This window comes from Columba livia, chromosome 2 (assembly GCF_036013475.1).
Source record: "Columba livia isolate bColLiv1 breed racing homer chromosome 2, bColLiv1.pat.W.v2, whole genome shotgun sequence".
Lineage (NCBI taxonomy): Eukaryota > Metazoa > Chordata > Aves > Columbiformes > Columbidae > Columba > Columba livia.
The window spans coordinates 97,647,267-97,664,574 of NC_088603.1; the positions used below are offsets into that span (position 1 = coordinate 97,647,267).

Genomic DNA, 17,308 nt, shown 5'->3' on the forward strand with positions numbered 1-17,308 from the left:
ACTAATCATAAAACCTATTATAGGAAATGCTCATAATAGCTGTTGAAAAAACATTGTGGAGTTATTGGGAACAAGTGCATAATGTGTTTTCAATAGTCCTTTTTTTGCATGCCATTACACAATAGAAATAAAGAATGTGTTACAGAATAGTCCTCTAAAATATTAATGACTTTAATAAATCAAAGATAAATATCACCCTTGGCCCATGTATGGCAAAGTTCACCTATGTACATCTGACTCTGCATCATCATCCTCATGGCACCATCCCACCTCTACTACCCCACTAAATATAGAGGATCAACCCTAAGTTGTTTCCCAGTTAATCATAGTGGGAGAAATAAAAGGGTAGTTTATGCAATGGAGAGAATATACTGAAGGCAAGTTTAGGACTAGTTTTATGGTCAGCTATGCAGACTTTATCATTTTTTCCCCCACATTTTTTTTCTTTCCCCTCCAGTTCAGAGGGAGGACTCCTATTAGCATCATTTCTGTATGTACTGGTGAGAAGAACATTGAGTTTCAGCTTTCTGAGGGCTTCAATAATTGCTGTCAGTGTTATTCATTTAAGGTAATAAGGTCTAGGAAGCTTCACAGAGGGATCCCTTGAAGAGAGTTTCTCTCTACAGATTCCATCCCAGAAGTCTGGGGAAGGGACAGCTGAAAAAAAACTATACATAAGAGAATCAATAAGAATTGCCATCTTAAACAGAAAAAATCTAAATTTTCAAGGAAAAAAATGAAATATATATTTATCTCAGAATCTATAAATGGGTACAAAAATACTCCCAGCCTTACTGTGCTTCTATGAATTCAGTGAACTAAAACCAAGCCAAAACACAAACAAACCAAACCCAAACCAAACCAACCAACCAACAACAAAGAAAAACACCACCAAGATTTAGCTAATAGATAAGAAAATAACTCTCAAAAAGACACAGGAGGAAGCAAACTATTCAATCCATGCTGGAAAGCTGTTTGTGGAACTCAGAGAATACAAAGCTAATGTTGCACCCTGGAGAAGAGATTAGGTCATACATAAGACCCTTGTGCTTGGTTAAGAACAGAGTTCAGCTTTAATGTCCATATCATATACATTTTCAGAGTTGGTTTCTAATAAGGTAAGAAATAACAAAAAGTTTGCCTTAGCCCTAACTACAAAAAGCAAGCCTAATGTTTAATTACTGTTGTTTGCTAAATTGCCAGGTGATCCCATAAACTGGTTGAGAATAGGGCTCTGCAGGGCACAGTGGATGTGCATTAGAAGCAAATGGAAAACAAAACAAAACCATGTGTGAAATAGTAACCAAATGGACAGTTGAAGTTGTTGTGGCAGGTAGTACAGCCTGTGATTGTTCCAGAAAATCCTTAAGAGTTTCATGAGAATATTCTTCATCCCAGAGCTTTAGAAAGAGTTTATATCTCCTATGATCAGACCACAAGGTCTGTGGAAGATAAGGATTTTGATATTGAACTTGTCTTCAGGGTCACATGTTTTCAGAAAAAAAAAAAATTATTTTCTTACACAGTGATGTTGCTGAGAAGAAAATGCCCTACCAGTTTCTGTTCTGAGTGGATTTGTTTTGAGGACAGACAGTTTCATATCCAGATATATAGTCCAGACTGGTAGCAATGGCATTTATAACAGTGGGCAGATCTGCCAGGATGAGACAGATTCACCTATCCAGTCGCAGATGGTAGAAAATATTACTCACAGATGCTGCTGTATGAGAGCTTGGCTTCAGCAAGGAGTCAGGAACGCTCACAGAAATGATTTTATTAGCTACTGTGCATTTCTCCCAAGGCTGATTTACCGTGTGCTAGAAGGAGGATGTAAAAGGGAAAAAATAAAAATCTTTCTCTGAAAGAATTATATATTTGATTTTAAGGAGCTTCAGTTGCTCATGACTTTCTTTTGTCAGACCGAGAAATTGTTGGATTCACAAGATCTGAGTCAAGACTCCTTCAGTGCATCTGGTGTTTCCCAGGGAGTGAACGTACTGAACTTGAGGAGTGCGGGTGGGTGGGAGTGATGGCTGGAAAGAGGGAAAGCTGGGCTTCCCGCAGGTGGAGGGGGATGGATCAGCAAGCCTTCTGGAATTGCTGCTGCTGATACACGAACAGTGTTTCTCAGAGCAGACTTATGTTAGGACAAACTGCTAATACCTGACAGAAAACTCATTGGATCTCAGCATCTCATTTGGAAAGGCTTGTGCCTTGGTGAAGAGTTCTGCTTCCGAGCTGTGTTGCTGCTGTGTTGCCAAGGACAGACCCCAGCAGGGTCACAATGGGTGTGCGAGGCAGCTTCAGGAGCCCTGGTTTAACCTGCTCACGCTGCACGCAGCATCAGTAGCTCTGTGTTTTACAGAGCTCATTGCAGCAGTGCATATCCCTTCCTCGGGTCATCTTATGGGCTTGCTTTTGCTTGCCTTCCTCTGTCTGGCAGGAGTAAGGGATGAATAATACCTGCTGCCAGTGACAGCTGCTGTTTTCCACCTCTCCCCTTCTGTGAAGAAAAGGGCCATTCGCAATGTAACGCAGGAAAAAATGCGCCAAGAGGTGTCTAAGGAAGAGCTACGCTGTTCACTGGATTTCTGCTTTCATTTGTTCTAGTAATTGCCTGCCCAAAAGAAAAGGTTACCAAGCTTATATGTGAACTAAAATACGGATGTTGACCTGCAGTAGTGCAAGGAAGGGCAGTTAGCAACATGATCCTGCATATGAAGTGTTAAAATGAGCTTGCTTTTGACCCTGTCAGTTAGTGGTTTATCAGTATTATTGCTTTTAATAATATCCTTTCACTCTTTTGCTTTTGACGTTGCTGTAGCACCTTGATTAATATTTACTAGGTGTTGGTAAATCTGCATCTAATACAACCCTCCTTTCAATATCAATATAGTCCGTATAAATTTGGAATACAGTGGCTAATTGTCTCCTGTTTATTTGTCCCAGGTAAAATGTTCACTATTTTCATTAGAAAGGTAGGGCATCATTACTGATGTTTTTGGTGTTTTTTACAAGGAAATTTTAGGGTTCAGTAGAGTAAACATTTCCAACAGATTCTTTTCACGTAGCTTTAAGTTTCTCAAATGCATGTTTTTTACTTAAGTTAATTGTCTTCACACCCTCATGGGGGGATAGGGCAGGAGGGAAGGACACATTTTAGAACATTAACTTCTCTGATCCTAAATTGTACCCAAGATAGGTGGGATGATTTGTCCTTTGAAGGTTTCTGTCTCTGCCCACTGGCTGCTGAGAGAGGCTAGACACATAATGCTTAAACAGCCAACTTCAATAAAATAAATCTCATCAGTTAAAAAGAAAGATCAACCAAAATATGCTAGTAAAAGAAATTGCCTAGTCACTTAAGAGGGAGAAAAAATAATTTGGCTTGAGGTGTCTAAATTTCTTCTCTTTGGATTTGATTCCCCATGTTTTTCTCTCCTATGTCTCTACTCATACTAGGAGCTGCACTTGGTGTGTTTCACCCAAGTCATGTTTAGAGGCATTCAAAAAGAGATTAAAAATGCATGGGTTTTTTTCTACAAAGAGCAACCTCAGTAATTAACAGTCCTTTTTCAGCTTTGACTGTAACTTGGTAAATGACTAAAAGGTTAGGCATAGTTCTGTTTTCCTAAAGAAGGCAAGGGACCAAGCTGTGTCTGAGAATCTCTGCTTAATATCTGCTTTCCTTTTGGCCTAATGAGGAAACACATTGCAACAATTCCCTCTGCACCTCCCACCAAGACACCTTTTCATCATTTTCATCATTTTCTGGTCCTTTATGATGATGGGAGTTGCACAGATTTAAATAACTAGTCTCAGGAAATGAAAATAATGCATCAAGTCCTTTAAGTCATTCTGATTTCTGGCCGTAGTTCTATACTTAGTTTACTCCGAATGATTTATAATATAAAATAAACCAGCAGCCTAGCTGAGAGTGGTGCACAATATTGCAGAAATGTTCCTCTTACATGATTTCAAATTGTATTCATTTTTATCATTTCTTTAAGCTTAATAGGAATTCAATGCAAATACGATTTATTCTAGGCAGGAGTACCAGCCTTGCCTGTATTAAGATTAGCTGACACTTCTGGCTTTGTAATGCATTTTCAAAATCCTAACAAGTTTATCAAATTGCAACGAAATAATCACAACTTTATTAAGCTGCTCGGGCTTAATATTTTTGAATATTTCATTTGGATTAAAACAACTGTTTCTGAGAATCGAAACTAGGGAAAAATCTGTGGTTTTGTCCATGTTAAAGCAATTTGGTAATATCTTTTGAATATTGGGCGAGTGTTCATTCATAATAGAGGTATATATGAATTTAAAAAAACATAAACATAGGCACAAGAAGACTGACATAAAGTTAATTGAAGCCTGATACTTGAACATGTTTACAACTTTGCAACTGAAATAATGTGTTTGCAGTGTATTTATTTCTGTGTTGCTGTCTGTGTAACAGTAGAAATAATATAGAGATTGCATGCAGTTATATGAAACTGTAATAGATGGTTTGGACTGTTCTTTTCATTAGCAAATCTAACTTTTTTTTTAACCTAAAATTCATACAAAATTAAAAACATGTTTTAAGTTGCATGTGCATAAAAGCCTCTAACTTCAGCAATATAGAAAAAATCCGTTGTCCCTTTCTGCTCCCTGGGTAACAGAGGCAAATGTTAAACAGACACACAAAACGCCTCAAAAATTAACTTAGCTTTTAATACACTGCAAATGTGTTTTCCACATCCAAGAAGGTTATGAAAAAGTGAACACCGTAAATCTTAGTGAAAACTAAATTCCTTCTTGACTCCTGCTGCTCTGCAAGATGCAATTGTGTACACATACACAGGCACGTTGCAAGAAGAGCCAGAGGCCACGAATGCACTGCAAAGAGCAAGTTTTATTTTAGTTACCTCTGTACTGGGGGATCTCCGAAGCCACACCTGAGCTCCCAGGCAGAGGTGACACAGGTGGGGACGCAGGTTCTGGTCAGTTCATCCCGGCTGGAAGATGGCGGGGCCTGCTGAGCTCGCCTGTATTTCAAGGCTTCAGGCAGGGGCAGCCTCCCGCTCTTTCTCACAACAAAGCAGGAATCTCAGACATGGTGATAAGGTGCCTAGAGTTTCTCACAGGCCTGTGTTATCTAACACAGAGGTTCTACTCATCAAGCACACAAGGTCAGTAAAACAATTAGTATGATGTATGTGCTTTTTCTACAGACAGGTGCAAGTCACTTGAGCGTATTTACACTTAACTAATCTCCTCGCCAAATCTTACACTATATCCCCATACAGCAATGAACATTTTTCCACATTTGCATACAGCAACACAGTTGTGGCATGCTAGAATATATTTTTTCATTTTCCAGGAGTTAATGTTAGACCTGGACTTCAATATTAATATTTAAGAGTCCTCCCAGTTTCCTTTTAGAAGTCAAAATGCACTTTAGGTACTTCTAATAAACATGAAACTAACTAAAATAATTTTGTTTCTTCTTGCTTTCAACTTTTTATATTTCTGAAAGTTTTCTTTGTTCATTGTTAAAAAACCTTTTTATTAGCAACCTATGTTTTTCTCCCTATATAGGAATAAAGCTGTACAGGGATCTGTCTATGGCTCATGGGAATCTCTTCCCTTTTTTTTTCCTTTTTTTTTTGTCTCTCCAGATCATTAAAGACCAGAAGCTACTGGTGATAGTTGGAGGGATGCTACTGATTGATCTTTGCATCTTGATTTGCTGGCAGGTTGTGGATCCTTTGAGAAGGACAGTGGAAAAGTATAACATGGAGGTATGTCCTCAAGCCCAAGTAGTACTTCTGGCTGCATATCAGTATCTAGAGCTTTCTGTAAGACCAAGATAAAGGTGCACCAGGTTATATGAAAGCAGATCAAGCTGTGTATTTGGGAGGAAGAAAGGTTCTGGATTTTAAAAGCACATAGAAATGAAATTACTGCAACCAAAAGAAATTGTATCTGTAGTTGAAGGTGCCACGTTTGTGTCACTTGTGAGAGATTTTAGATGAAAGTGTTGTAAACAGAGGAGAGTCCTCTGCTAAGACTCTCTAGCAGTGTGTTGCAATAAATAATAGATTATCAAAACCCATTAGCAGATTTCAGCAAGAGCATATTCAAGATAAATGCAGGAGAGGTCACTGCTTAGACTGCATTCTTTGTGGAGATGTTCAGGAATAATGTTACCTACTGCTATATTTGTTTTCAGTAATAGCATGTGCATACACACATACTGATGGTTCCTATTTTAATGTCATTCCCAGAAAGGTCATGCCAGAGATTTTGACAGGGTGGAGGTAATAGCTTACTGTCTCTTGTAGAAATTTTCCAGCATTCTGGTAGGTTTCTAGACAAACTGACAGCAAGAAACATGGCAGTAACAATACAGAACTAGAAAAAAACTCTATCTGTATGCAGATTAGCAGTGTTTGAGAGTTTATTACCTCCAACATGGAAACTGGTGATATCTGAGAACTAGATAATACGAGGACAATCCAGAATTGTTGCTCTGTTCTCCAATGCTTGGCAATCAGTATGAAAAAGAATGGTAGTTTTCTGATGTTAACATTTGCAAGAAAACAAGATATTTTATACCATTGGTTTTACCTTGTTCTTACTTTGCAGTATGGCTCTGGAATTTTATTTGTAGAAGATTTTACCGTTTATTTGAATGTAATTTGTAGGAGATATTTTAGAATGATGCCTCCTAAACTGCACAGGGTGCCTTTTATGAAATCGCTTCAGAGTCTGAAAGATACCTCTTGGTCATTCTCTAGAGTTTGAACTTTTTTTGTTTTTTAATGAGACTCTGCAGTTATTGCAATTGTCAATAAAAAAATGAAAAGTATAACTGGAATTTGTCTTGTGGAGACACTTCTGCTGTATGTTTGTAGAGCTTGAAACAATAGCAGCTTGTCAATAGCCTTGTTTACTTCATTTCATTCCAACTGCATTGCAACTGATGTTTCAGTTATCAGTGTTCTTAACTGTTTCATTGCTGATATAAAACCAAATGTAATATGATGAGTAGTAACAAAATCCAGCTGAAATAATGCTCATGTCAGTGCTGTGGGTGAACGAGTTAGAAGGACTTTTACTTTTTTGCCTTATCAGAGGGAAGCCATAACTAAAGATCCTGATATCTCGTCTTAGCAGAATCACTCAAGTTAAATTTTTGCAGACAGCAGCAGTAACTGTGAAGTTATCAAACCATAAATACCAGATGTTTGAAAAATAATGTTTATTCAAGTTTTAAATTAGTGCAGTTTCCATCTGAACCTATCAGTTCTATCTATTCTTTGGTTGTGTAATGTATACCACTAAAGACTTAGTGTGCCTGTTCCATGCTGAGTGCTGTGTAGACCATGAGGCTGCACACCAGTTGCCTGAACTTTGTATCAGAACTGGAATTCTCTGGGAACTATGTAAGCCCATGCAAACTCATATTCACTTAATGCACACACATGAATGTGTAATATTTTGAACACTCATCATAGAATTGATTTAAACTTGCTGTTATAGCTCTTTTGTTATAGCTCTTTGCTAATACTATAAGTTATGCACAGAATGTTTTCTTAAGCTAATGGATTTGGGGAGGGAAGGCAATGAAAGTTTTATACAAGGAAATTAAAATACTGGACATATGTTTTTGTCTTATATAAGCAGTGAGGTGAACTGCAATTTGCTTTCCTGAAGCAGACCTCCTCAGGTCTCAGAAATTCCTTTGTAAAAGCAAATTGCAATTGTGTGAGTTCTTTTTAAAAATTATTTTAGTTTGACTTTTTTTTTTTTTTTTAATAGGGTTTTTAAATGCATTCTGTAGTGGTGAATCCTTTAGTAGAGCTTGCCTCAGCAGGTATTGTCTTTTGTGTGTTTGAAAAGTACTTACCACAAAGTAAACGCTACTGGAAGCAAGTTTCTGTTTTACTTCAAGAATATTGTGTCACATATACTCATTGACCCACTTGCTTCTATGAAATCATTTTAAAGGGATATTTGGTCTCGGTTAAAATTGATCCAAGTGAGACAGACTAGGCTCCAAACTTATGAATGCAATCAGTCATCCTAGCTAATGAACCATTTGAGTGCTGTTTTAACTATGAATACTCATCAGCTTCCTATGTCGAAGTTCTGCATTTGACCACTATCGGGTGGCCCTCTGTTAACTACGTCTTCTTAAACATGTCAATCAAAGTAACCAAGATGAGGAGCCTAAAAACTGACACTGTCCTTTGCTGTTTGGCATTATTCACGAAATAGTTCATTTGAACGCCAACAACAGCAAATTATCAAGGCCTTTTTAAAAATCCAGACTCCTTTTCTGGAATTGTTTGTAAAGTCAGGCTATCCCTGCCTTAAAAGCTGAGGACAGGCAGTCCACATCTAAAAGCACAAAGGGATGAGAAGGTGCTTGTGGTGATTTTCTGTCTCTGACAGAAGGAAGAAATCAGGCGGGATGTTTGGTCTGTCAAGTTTTCAGACTGGTCTCTGGCATCCTGACCCTAGATGTCAGGTTTCCTTGTGAAAAGCACATCTCTGGCTGCTATAAGACATCATGGTAAAAGTTTTAATGACTTGAGCCGTAAAATATCCAGATCCTCCAACCATCAATAGGTGAGTTTTTTGGTATTTGACATACAGACAACAAAATCATTGGATAAAAGCAAATAGATTGCAGATAAAGTCAGGAACCACTTTAAAATTTCCTTTGCTGTATGCTGATCTCTGAGAGAACACTAAGGTTCCTCCTACGTACACTTTATACAGATACTGTAGGCTTGATTCTCACGTAATGCAAAAGCTTTTTCTGACATAAAATGCTTCTCAACTTCATGCAGCAGTGTAAAAAATGCAAATTAGTCCATAAAATTACCTTTATTCATCTGTTTTGCATGTTGTATCGGGTGTAGTATTTCTCCTTTTGCTAATGCTTCAGACCGGTGAAGAGACCAATCACGTTTTTACTCACTAGCTTCTTCCTAGGCTGAATTTGGAATTTGTTTTTTTCATTGTAATTCACCTTTTTTTGTCATAATCAAAATGTTCTGCAGATACGATCTGATCTCGACAAGGTCTGTGCCAGACTAAGTTATTCCAGGTCGTGTGAACCAGGGCACATCCTCCCTCACCATCCCACTAACTGGGTTCTTGGGTTCGACAGGCCATGAGGAATCACAGTGCTTCTGCCTATGCAGCTGTGGAAGAGCTTTTGCCCCAGTGGCCATGCTCTACCACTTTTCCCAACCGTCTGGATTTTGTCCTGGTTTCTTAAGAAGGCAATTCTGATGTGTAAGGGTTCCCTGTGTGATTTTTCCTTCTGCCTAATATAATAAACTTTGCCAGATTCAGTCCAACCTGACTGAGCAGATACAGCTCTCAAGGACATAGCACTGCTACAGATTTGATGGAAACAGTCAACTGTATGGAGGACAAGTTCTGGTGGTTCATCTCTCCCTTAGAAGACAGTGTCAGAGTGAGTTTACCCCTCTGCCTAAAACAAAACATTATAAATGACCTGCTATAAGGGAGCTCTATGCTTAATTAGACACAAAGAATCCAGCCACAAGATGAAAGTACATAAGAAACCAGTTTGCTCTAATTTCAGTTGCTGACCAATACACCTGCACTGGAAGGAAACCAGTCTCAAACAGCAAAATCCTTTTACAAAGTGGAGTCTGTTCTCTATGTGCAATAGCCACGTCACAATTCAATTACGTACCTATTACAGTTCAGTAAGTATGTTTCTAGATATACATTCAAACTCACCTCTCCCTCCTAATACAATGGTGTAGCTTGAAATCCTCTGACTGGCTTGTCTTCTCCCAACACAAATATCTGTGACGCAGATTGCATCACTGGGGCTTTGGAAGGTAACCAATAATAATGTTTAATAAATATATTTATGAAATGTATTACTTGTAGACTAGGGGAAATGGACTAGCTTTTATAGTTCCTAAGGTGTGCTAGACTCAAGAAAAGTAATACTTCGCATACTAGATGCCAGTATCTCTCCTAGAATTTTAAAACCTGCAGTAACCTTTGCATTCCTTGATATCTTAGTACCAGTTATGTAATTATCTTTGTGATGTTTCCTTTCGTGCAACCATATGATATCATCATCAGTATTTAAAAATAGACTTCATTCTGGTATCTGGTATACCAGTATTTAAAGTTTTACACTGAATTGTCCTGGGATGGTAATAAACATGAAAGGAGTGGGGGAGGGAGGAAGTGCCATTTTGGAAGATAGAGAAGAGAAAACCAAAAACCAGACCAGTGAGACAGCATCCTATTTGAGCTTCTAGTGCTCATATACAAATAAAATGTGGAAACTAAAAACGTCCAACTTTATGTGAGGATGTTGCTATAATAAAAATGTCAATTTGCAGGAAAGATTGAGTAGGCCATGACAGTGGCATTGTAGTGCAGTCTGTTAAAGAAAACTTGGAGTGAAGTCAGATTAACAAATTAATCATTTCAGTGAGTGAGGAAGAATACCTATGCATTCCAAGTGCTATTGGACACATACTACTAAGCAACAAGCCAGAAAGTCAGCTCTGACTGATACGTTGAGGGAGTCATAAACATTGCAAGAGCAAAAAATGCCTGTGCAAACTGGGCAAATGTGCTGCTCAGACTAATTCACTTAGGAGCGATGACTGCTTTGTAATTCAACAGAGAATCCACAAAGAGAGAATTAACCCTTGATTGCATTCTGAATAGCATACATCTGTTCAAAAGTGTTGATAGCTGAAGGACTTTTCTGTGGCTGCAAATACATCATTCTTATCTTTGATAGCTTTGAAGAAGCAACAACCAAAAAAGATCAGTAGAGTGGTACTCAACATCAGAAAGGGGAACAACATGAAACTGAGGAAGCCTCTTAAAGAGACACTAAAAAGGACACTGTAGAGTGTTAAATCTTTGCAGGTGGTCTAGACAGTATTAAGAATATCTTATGCGAGACACAGAGTAAATGCATGTCTCACATCAAGTAAGACTTGAAAAAGAAGAGACTCAGCATGACGAAACAGCAGGAGGCCATCCTTCAAAAAACCAAAGTTGTATCCAAATGAGGAAAACTGAAGGGATCATAAAGTCTGGTAAGTTAAATGTAGAACACAATAAAGCAGTCTAAAAAAAACTTGCAAAAGGCAAAAGAACGAATAATACATCTTTCTCTAAATATCAGTAGCAGGAAGTTTTCCAGGGAATCTTTGGGGACAATATTTAATCAGAATATGAGAGCATTACTTGCAGAAAACAAAGCCATGTAGAATGGTTAAATGATTGCTTTGCTGCTGTGCTCAGCAAAATTCTTTTTAAAAGAGTTTGTGTAGATTACTACGCTAGAACCCTTCTGATGAACTGACTGAGGAGTGACTGGAGTTGCTGGTAGGAATAGAGAAACTGATCAGAAATAGATCAGTGGAAACAGATTATATTCACTTAGGCTTTCTAAAGCAATTCAAAGGAGTCATAGTCAAACTACTGACAACATTATGTAATCATTAGCTCAGAACTGCTTTGATATCTGCATGAAAATTTGCAAATGTCTTGCCATGTTTTCAAGACAGAGTGGAAACATCAAACTTGTAAGTTAATATCTGTAGCAGGCCAATTTATAAAAAATTATAATCAGGAAAATAATTAGAAATAAATATGCTACATTGAGGAAGAGTTGACATGGCACTTGTAAGGAGCAAATTATTCAAAAACTCAGTGAAGTCCTTTGAAGAATCCAGCAGGCATGTGAACAGAAGCTGACACAGCCTGCTGGGTCTCCAAAAAGGACTCAGCAATTTCTTTCATCAAAGGCTCTCATGAAAATGAAATAGCCATGGAATAAGAGAAAAGCCCTGAAATGGGTATAAAATTCCTTAGAACAAGGAAATAGAATTAAGGAACAAATAAAAGTTAATTTTCTGCAAAAGAGGGATGTGACCTGTAGACTCCTTCAGGACAAGTGTACTCTCTGTACTGAGACCAGTGTTGTTCAATGGAAGAGGAAGTGAATGACAAGATGACAGAATTTTACTGGTTATAGTAAGTTATTTCAGAAAATAAAAATTAGGGCTGATTGTGGAGAATTCAGGCGAACACTGTGAAGATCAACATTAAGTGAAATGGTCCTTCCTGATTGCAGCTGCAACAAGAAATCTAGAGATTCTTATCTTTGTTATACAGTCTTGCTGATAAAGAAGAAGGCAAGATTTTAGATTTTGTTTTTAAGGTCTTCTGGAGGAAACCCATAAATAGACTAGGGAAATTCAGTACATCTTATATCTCTTTCAATAAGGCAGAATAAGCCTGACTTAAAAAAATTACAACAGCCTAAGTTAATCATTCGTATAACAAACCCAGAACAAAATCACAATGTTAGCTAGCTTGACACAACTCTGAGCACCCAGAGACGTTGAGTATATTTGAAGTAGATGGATGCAACTGCAACAAGACTGGAGGAATAAATGTTCTTCCTGGTATCTGATTGTCTTTTCTGTGAGACTGTTCCTAGTGCAGTACCTGAAGGAATGAATATTCCAGAGATATTATTTTGACTGTATGTGAATTCAACTGAATATATGATTCTAGAAGTTTCTCACAGTAGTAACGTCAGGCCACTGATAAGCGAGAATTCTGTGAACATAACTAAGATGGGATATAAAGAAAACTCAGGAAGGAGTTCATATATTAGGTGGGAAAGAAAAGGGTAAAAGTATGTCCAAGGTGAGTATGGTTATGTACCCTAATAAACTAGTTAACTAAAACCAGAGGCCACCAAATACAAAACTTTTCTTTACGACAGCCTTTTGTCTCATGAAATGGATTTGTCTCTACATTTTTAAGCAAAAGATACATGAAAATTGGGATTCAGCTGCACAGATATAGATCAAGTATAATTTTCATAGAAAATTTTACTTAAGTCCGTGATTAGAATCATAGAATCATAGAATAGTTTAGGTTGGAAAAGACCCTTAAAATCATCAAATCAAACAATTAACCTAGCACTGCCAAGTCCACCACTAAACCGTGTCTCTAAGCACCACATCTACATGTCTTCTAAACACCTCTGGGGATGGTGACTCTACGACTTCCCTGGGCAGCCTGTTCCAGTGGTTGACAACACCCAAAATGAATAATTTTTTTCCAAATATCCAATCTAAACCTCCACTGGTGCAACTTGAGGCCATTTCCTCTTGTCCTTTCACTTCTTAGCTGGGAGAAGAGACCTCACTACAGCCTCCTTTCAGATAGTTGTAAAGAGCAATAAGGTCTCCCCTCAGCCTCCTTTTCTCCAGGCTAAACAACCCCAGTTCCCTCAGCTGCTCCTTATCAGACTTCTCCTCTAGACCCTTCACCAGATTTTTCTCCAGACCCTTCACCAGCTTCATTACTTTTGTAGACACTTCAGCACCTCAATGTCCTTCTTGTAGAGAGGGGCACAAAACTCGACACAGGATTTGAAGTGCAGCCTCACCAGTGCTGAATACAGGGGGATAATGAATTCCCTAGTCGTGCTTACCATGCTATTCCTGATACAAGCCAGGATGCTGTTGGCCTTCTTGGCCACCTGGGCACACTGCTGGCTCATATTCAGCCAGCTGTCAATCAACACCCCCAGGTCCTTTTCCACCAGGCATCTTTCCAGCCACTCTTCCCCAAGCCTGTAGCACTACCTGGGGTTGTTGTGACCCAAGCGCAGGACTCGGCACTTGGCCTTGTTAAACCTCATGCAATTGCCCTCAGCCCAATGATCCAGCCAGTCCAGATCCCTCTGTGGAGTCTTCCTACCCTCCAGGAGATCAACACTTTCATCCAACTTGGTGTTATCTGCAATCTTACTGAGGGTGCACTCCATCTCCTCATGCAGATCATTTATGAAAATATTGAACAGAACCAGCCCCAATACTGAACCCTGGGGAACACTACATGTGCCTGGCCACCGACTGGATTTGATTCCATTCACCACGAATCTTTGGGCCCAGCTATTCATATAGTTTTTTTACCCAGCAAAGAGTATGCCTGTCCAGACCATGAGCAGCCATTTTCTCCAGGAGAATGCTGTGGGCACCAGTGTCAAACTCTTTACTAGTATAACATCCAAGTAAACACCATCCACAGCCTTTTCCTCAACCACTAAGTGGGTCACCCTGCTATAGAAGACCAGGTTGGTCAAGCAGCACCTGCCTTTCATAAAGATTAGTTGCCTGCCTGCTTTTCCAGGGCTATTTCATATTCTTTAATTATTTTTTTTTTCGTCTTCAGTCATGACACATTTACTGTAAGAACTGGAAAAAACTCTGGTCCAAAATTATATACAGAGAAAGGGGTGTACATGTGTTTGTACACACATGATAAAAATGTAGAAGTAACATAGATCTGGAATTAGTAAAGATGTCTGGCTCAAATTCACTGCTTATGTAGATTTGTGCAGATTCTTTGCTGGTTTGAAACAATCAGATCATATTCTTTTCTCTTTCTGCTTATGTATACATGCAGAAACAGATGTATTTAGGGGGTGTTGTTTATATTGTGGTGTTAGGCTATTCAGTCAGCTAACAGCTGGATTAGAGGGAACTTTGTCAAACATACATTATGAAATGAAGACTATAATTGGGTGAAGTAGTTTCTGGGGGTGTTCAGACTAATGCAGGTTAGAGGTTGTTAGTCAATTTGCTCTCTAAATACCATTACGCCCATCTGTTTCCCCTACTATTTTTTAAATAAATTTAATTTCTTTCCTTCCAATTTGAAATATTACAGACTGAGGGAGCCAAATGTCTCCTGAAATCTGTAGCCTGCTTTCAAACCCTGCCATTCTAGCTCGCAGCAGGCGGCCCATCAGCAATAGCTGAAACTGAGAACTCTTACGTGCATCTGCTGGGGCCCACTGGTGGCTGGCAGCCGTGCCAGAGAGAAGGAAAATGACTGGCCATTAGAGTCAGCTCTAAACATTCTGCCAGCACAGAGGATCTAGAACAGATCCAAAGAAAGAGTAAATATTAAAGAGCAAAAGCCGGTTTACTTCTCATTCTCGTTTGACATCAGTTTCCAAGGAAACAGAACAAAACATGAGAACTAGGAGTCAGCAGCTGAGATTGACTCAGCTGGTGGCTAGTCCTGCTTCTGTTCCCATGGAAACACATATCAAATTGGCAAAAATAAAGAAATAGGGCAGGGTCAGTTCCAAAATGGCAGGATGAATGGCTGCTGCTTTGTCTACTTAAAAAGATGAGGCTTGCTGATATTTATTCCTCTTCAGTAAGCAATTCCAATTTTAGTTCTGGCTCCATTATTCACTTCCCAATAAATGTGGGACATGTTTCCAACCTCAGGAACATAGGAACCACTGTTGTCGACCAGACTTCTAATCCGTCTTGTTCAGCAGCTTATTTGCAACAATTACACAATGGCACAAATACTTTCAGAGGTAGATCCTAGAAATGTGTAGTGCACCTGGCACACTTAAGTTTTCAACCATGGTTCAAACTGAGTAGTGACTTCAAATGTACAGTTGTGTATACCTGAGAACTGTTTTATACACTCATTATTCAAATACTTCTGTTATTCCCATAAACGTCAGTGATTTTTGACTCTTGCTAAGTTTTCCCAGTTCAGTGTCATGTCTAGTTAGGAACTGTGTGAAGAGCTTCCATTTTCAGTTTTGGAAATGTTGCTTTTCAGTCCCACTAAACATACATTATTCTTCTAGGAAAAGAAAATAATTGAATCTTCCATATCTACTTTTGCAGTACCATGCATTACTATACAGCTGTATGTTTACTATAAAACCTTATTTTCCCTTATCTTTGGTAGACGGTCACAATCTTATTAAGCACTTTTTCGTATGACATAGAAACTCTAAAGCATCTTTTGAGATTTAAGATGACTAATGTTGCATATTTTAGAAGATCTGTGTAATGGTTTTATCTATTATTCATCCTGTTCCTTATGTTTAGTGTATTTCACTGATGTTCACCATTAAACAGAATTTTGGACTTTACTGTCAAAGTGTTTCCCAGGTCAGTTTCAGGCACTAAGACCCCAAGAAAATGTATTAATAGTTCCACTGTTTTCAGGTGAAAATGGCTTTACAGGTACTGAAATCAAATTCCCTTTGTCATCGTATGGCCTACTCAGCTACTCTCCTCACAAATTTTTAGGCTCGATTAGCCTCAAAATTTTTGTCTGCATATTTTCCTTCTTGTGCTGTTGAACAACACTGATTTTAGTATGGGATTATGGTTCTTAAGAGTGGAAGTGTTACTCTGGAACATGGAAGCATGATACTGTTTGTTTGGAGTATTTTTTTGTTTGGTATGTTTGGGTTTTTTGAGGGGGGGTTGTTGTTGTTTTTTAATGCATAATTATTCTTACTTGTGTTCCTGTTACGTAGTCACACTTCTGGCATGTTGCTGCTGCTTTGAGAACACTTTGCTTTAGGTGCTCCAGTTCTGAGGACTCAGCTACCAGAGGTACCCAACAAGAGCCAACCAATTTCCACCACATTTGGCAATCCAGACTATTGTTCTCCCTTTGAGAGAGAGAGAACCCCCTTGTAACACCCTTTAAGAGAAACAGACTATTGCATGAATGGAAATCAGACGGCAGGTACATAACACGAGTAAAGTCATTACATATGTGTGGATTAGAAGCAGCCATTTACCACTTTTGGTAACAACATTAATGAGATTGCTGTGTATAGTGTGAGACTCCCAGTAAATGATTCACAGCCTAATCATTATTAAAAGCAACAGACATATCATCTATCAGTGATACCTGGCTGGTTCACACAGCAGGCACTGTGCCAATTTTGTTCATTCACTGAGGAGGCTCAGTATATGATAGAACCAGTGGCACTTCTGCACTTTAAACTTCAAATACATAGGATACATTCATTCAGATTTGTTCCTCTGAAGGCTGAAGCCAGAGCCAAAGTTAACACAGATTTTGTGCTCCCTTATAAGACTGCAAACAGCTACAGAGTTGGTATAGGACAACACTGATGGGTTTTGGCAGTCAGGAGCTGACTACCAAATAGCAATATACCTTTTCTTTAGGATATTTCCGCATTCATTCAGCAGTGCCACACTTGCAAGGTCTTAGGAGCAAATCTGCTCACATGCTTTCCTTGTTTAGAGGCATTATAAGCCAGCCAGGAACATTTCTGCTCTTTTGTCAATGATTTGAGTTGTTCTTAGTTTCAGAAGCAAGAAAAGCAAGAAAACTCTCCCTCCATCAAATGCCAAAGCCTGTTTACGAAAAACTTCCAGAAAACAGACTCCAGGAAATT

The 17,308-nt window shown here is 38.6% G+C and overlaps 1 protein-coding gene across 2 annotated transcripts in view; it reads left to right on the forward strand.

The window, feature by feature from the left end:
• The window catches only part of GABBR2 (gamma-aminobutyric acid type B receptor subunit 2), a 490,476-nt gene that overhangs the window by 345,460 nt on the left and 127,708 nt on the right, over positions 1–17,308 (forward strand). For both annotated transcript variants that reach the window (XM_065052923.1, XM_065052922.1), the window contains one exon: positions 5,670–5,792. In XM_065052923.1, coding sequence (XP_064908995.1) covers positions 5,670–5,792 — 123 coding nt within the window. The remainder of the gene's footprint in view (positions 1–5,669; positions 5,793–17,308) is intronic.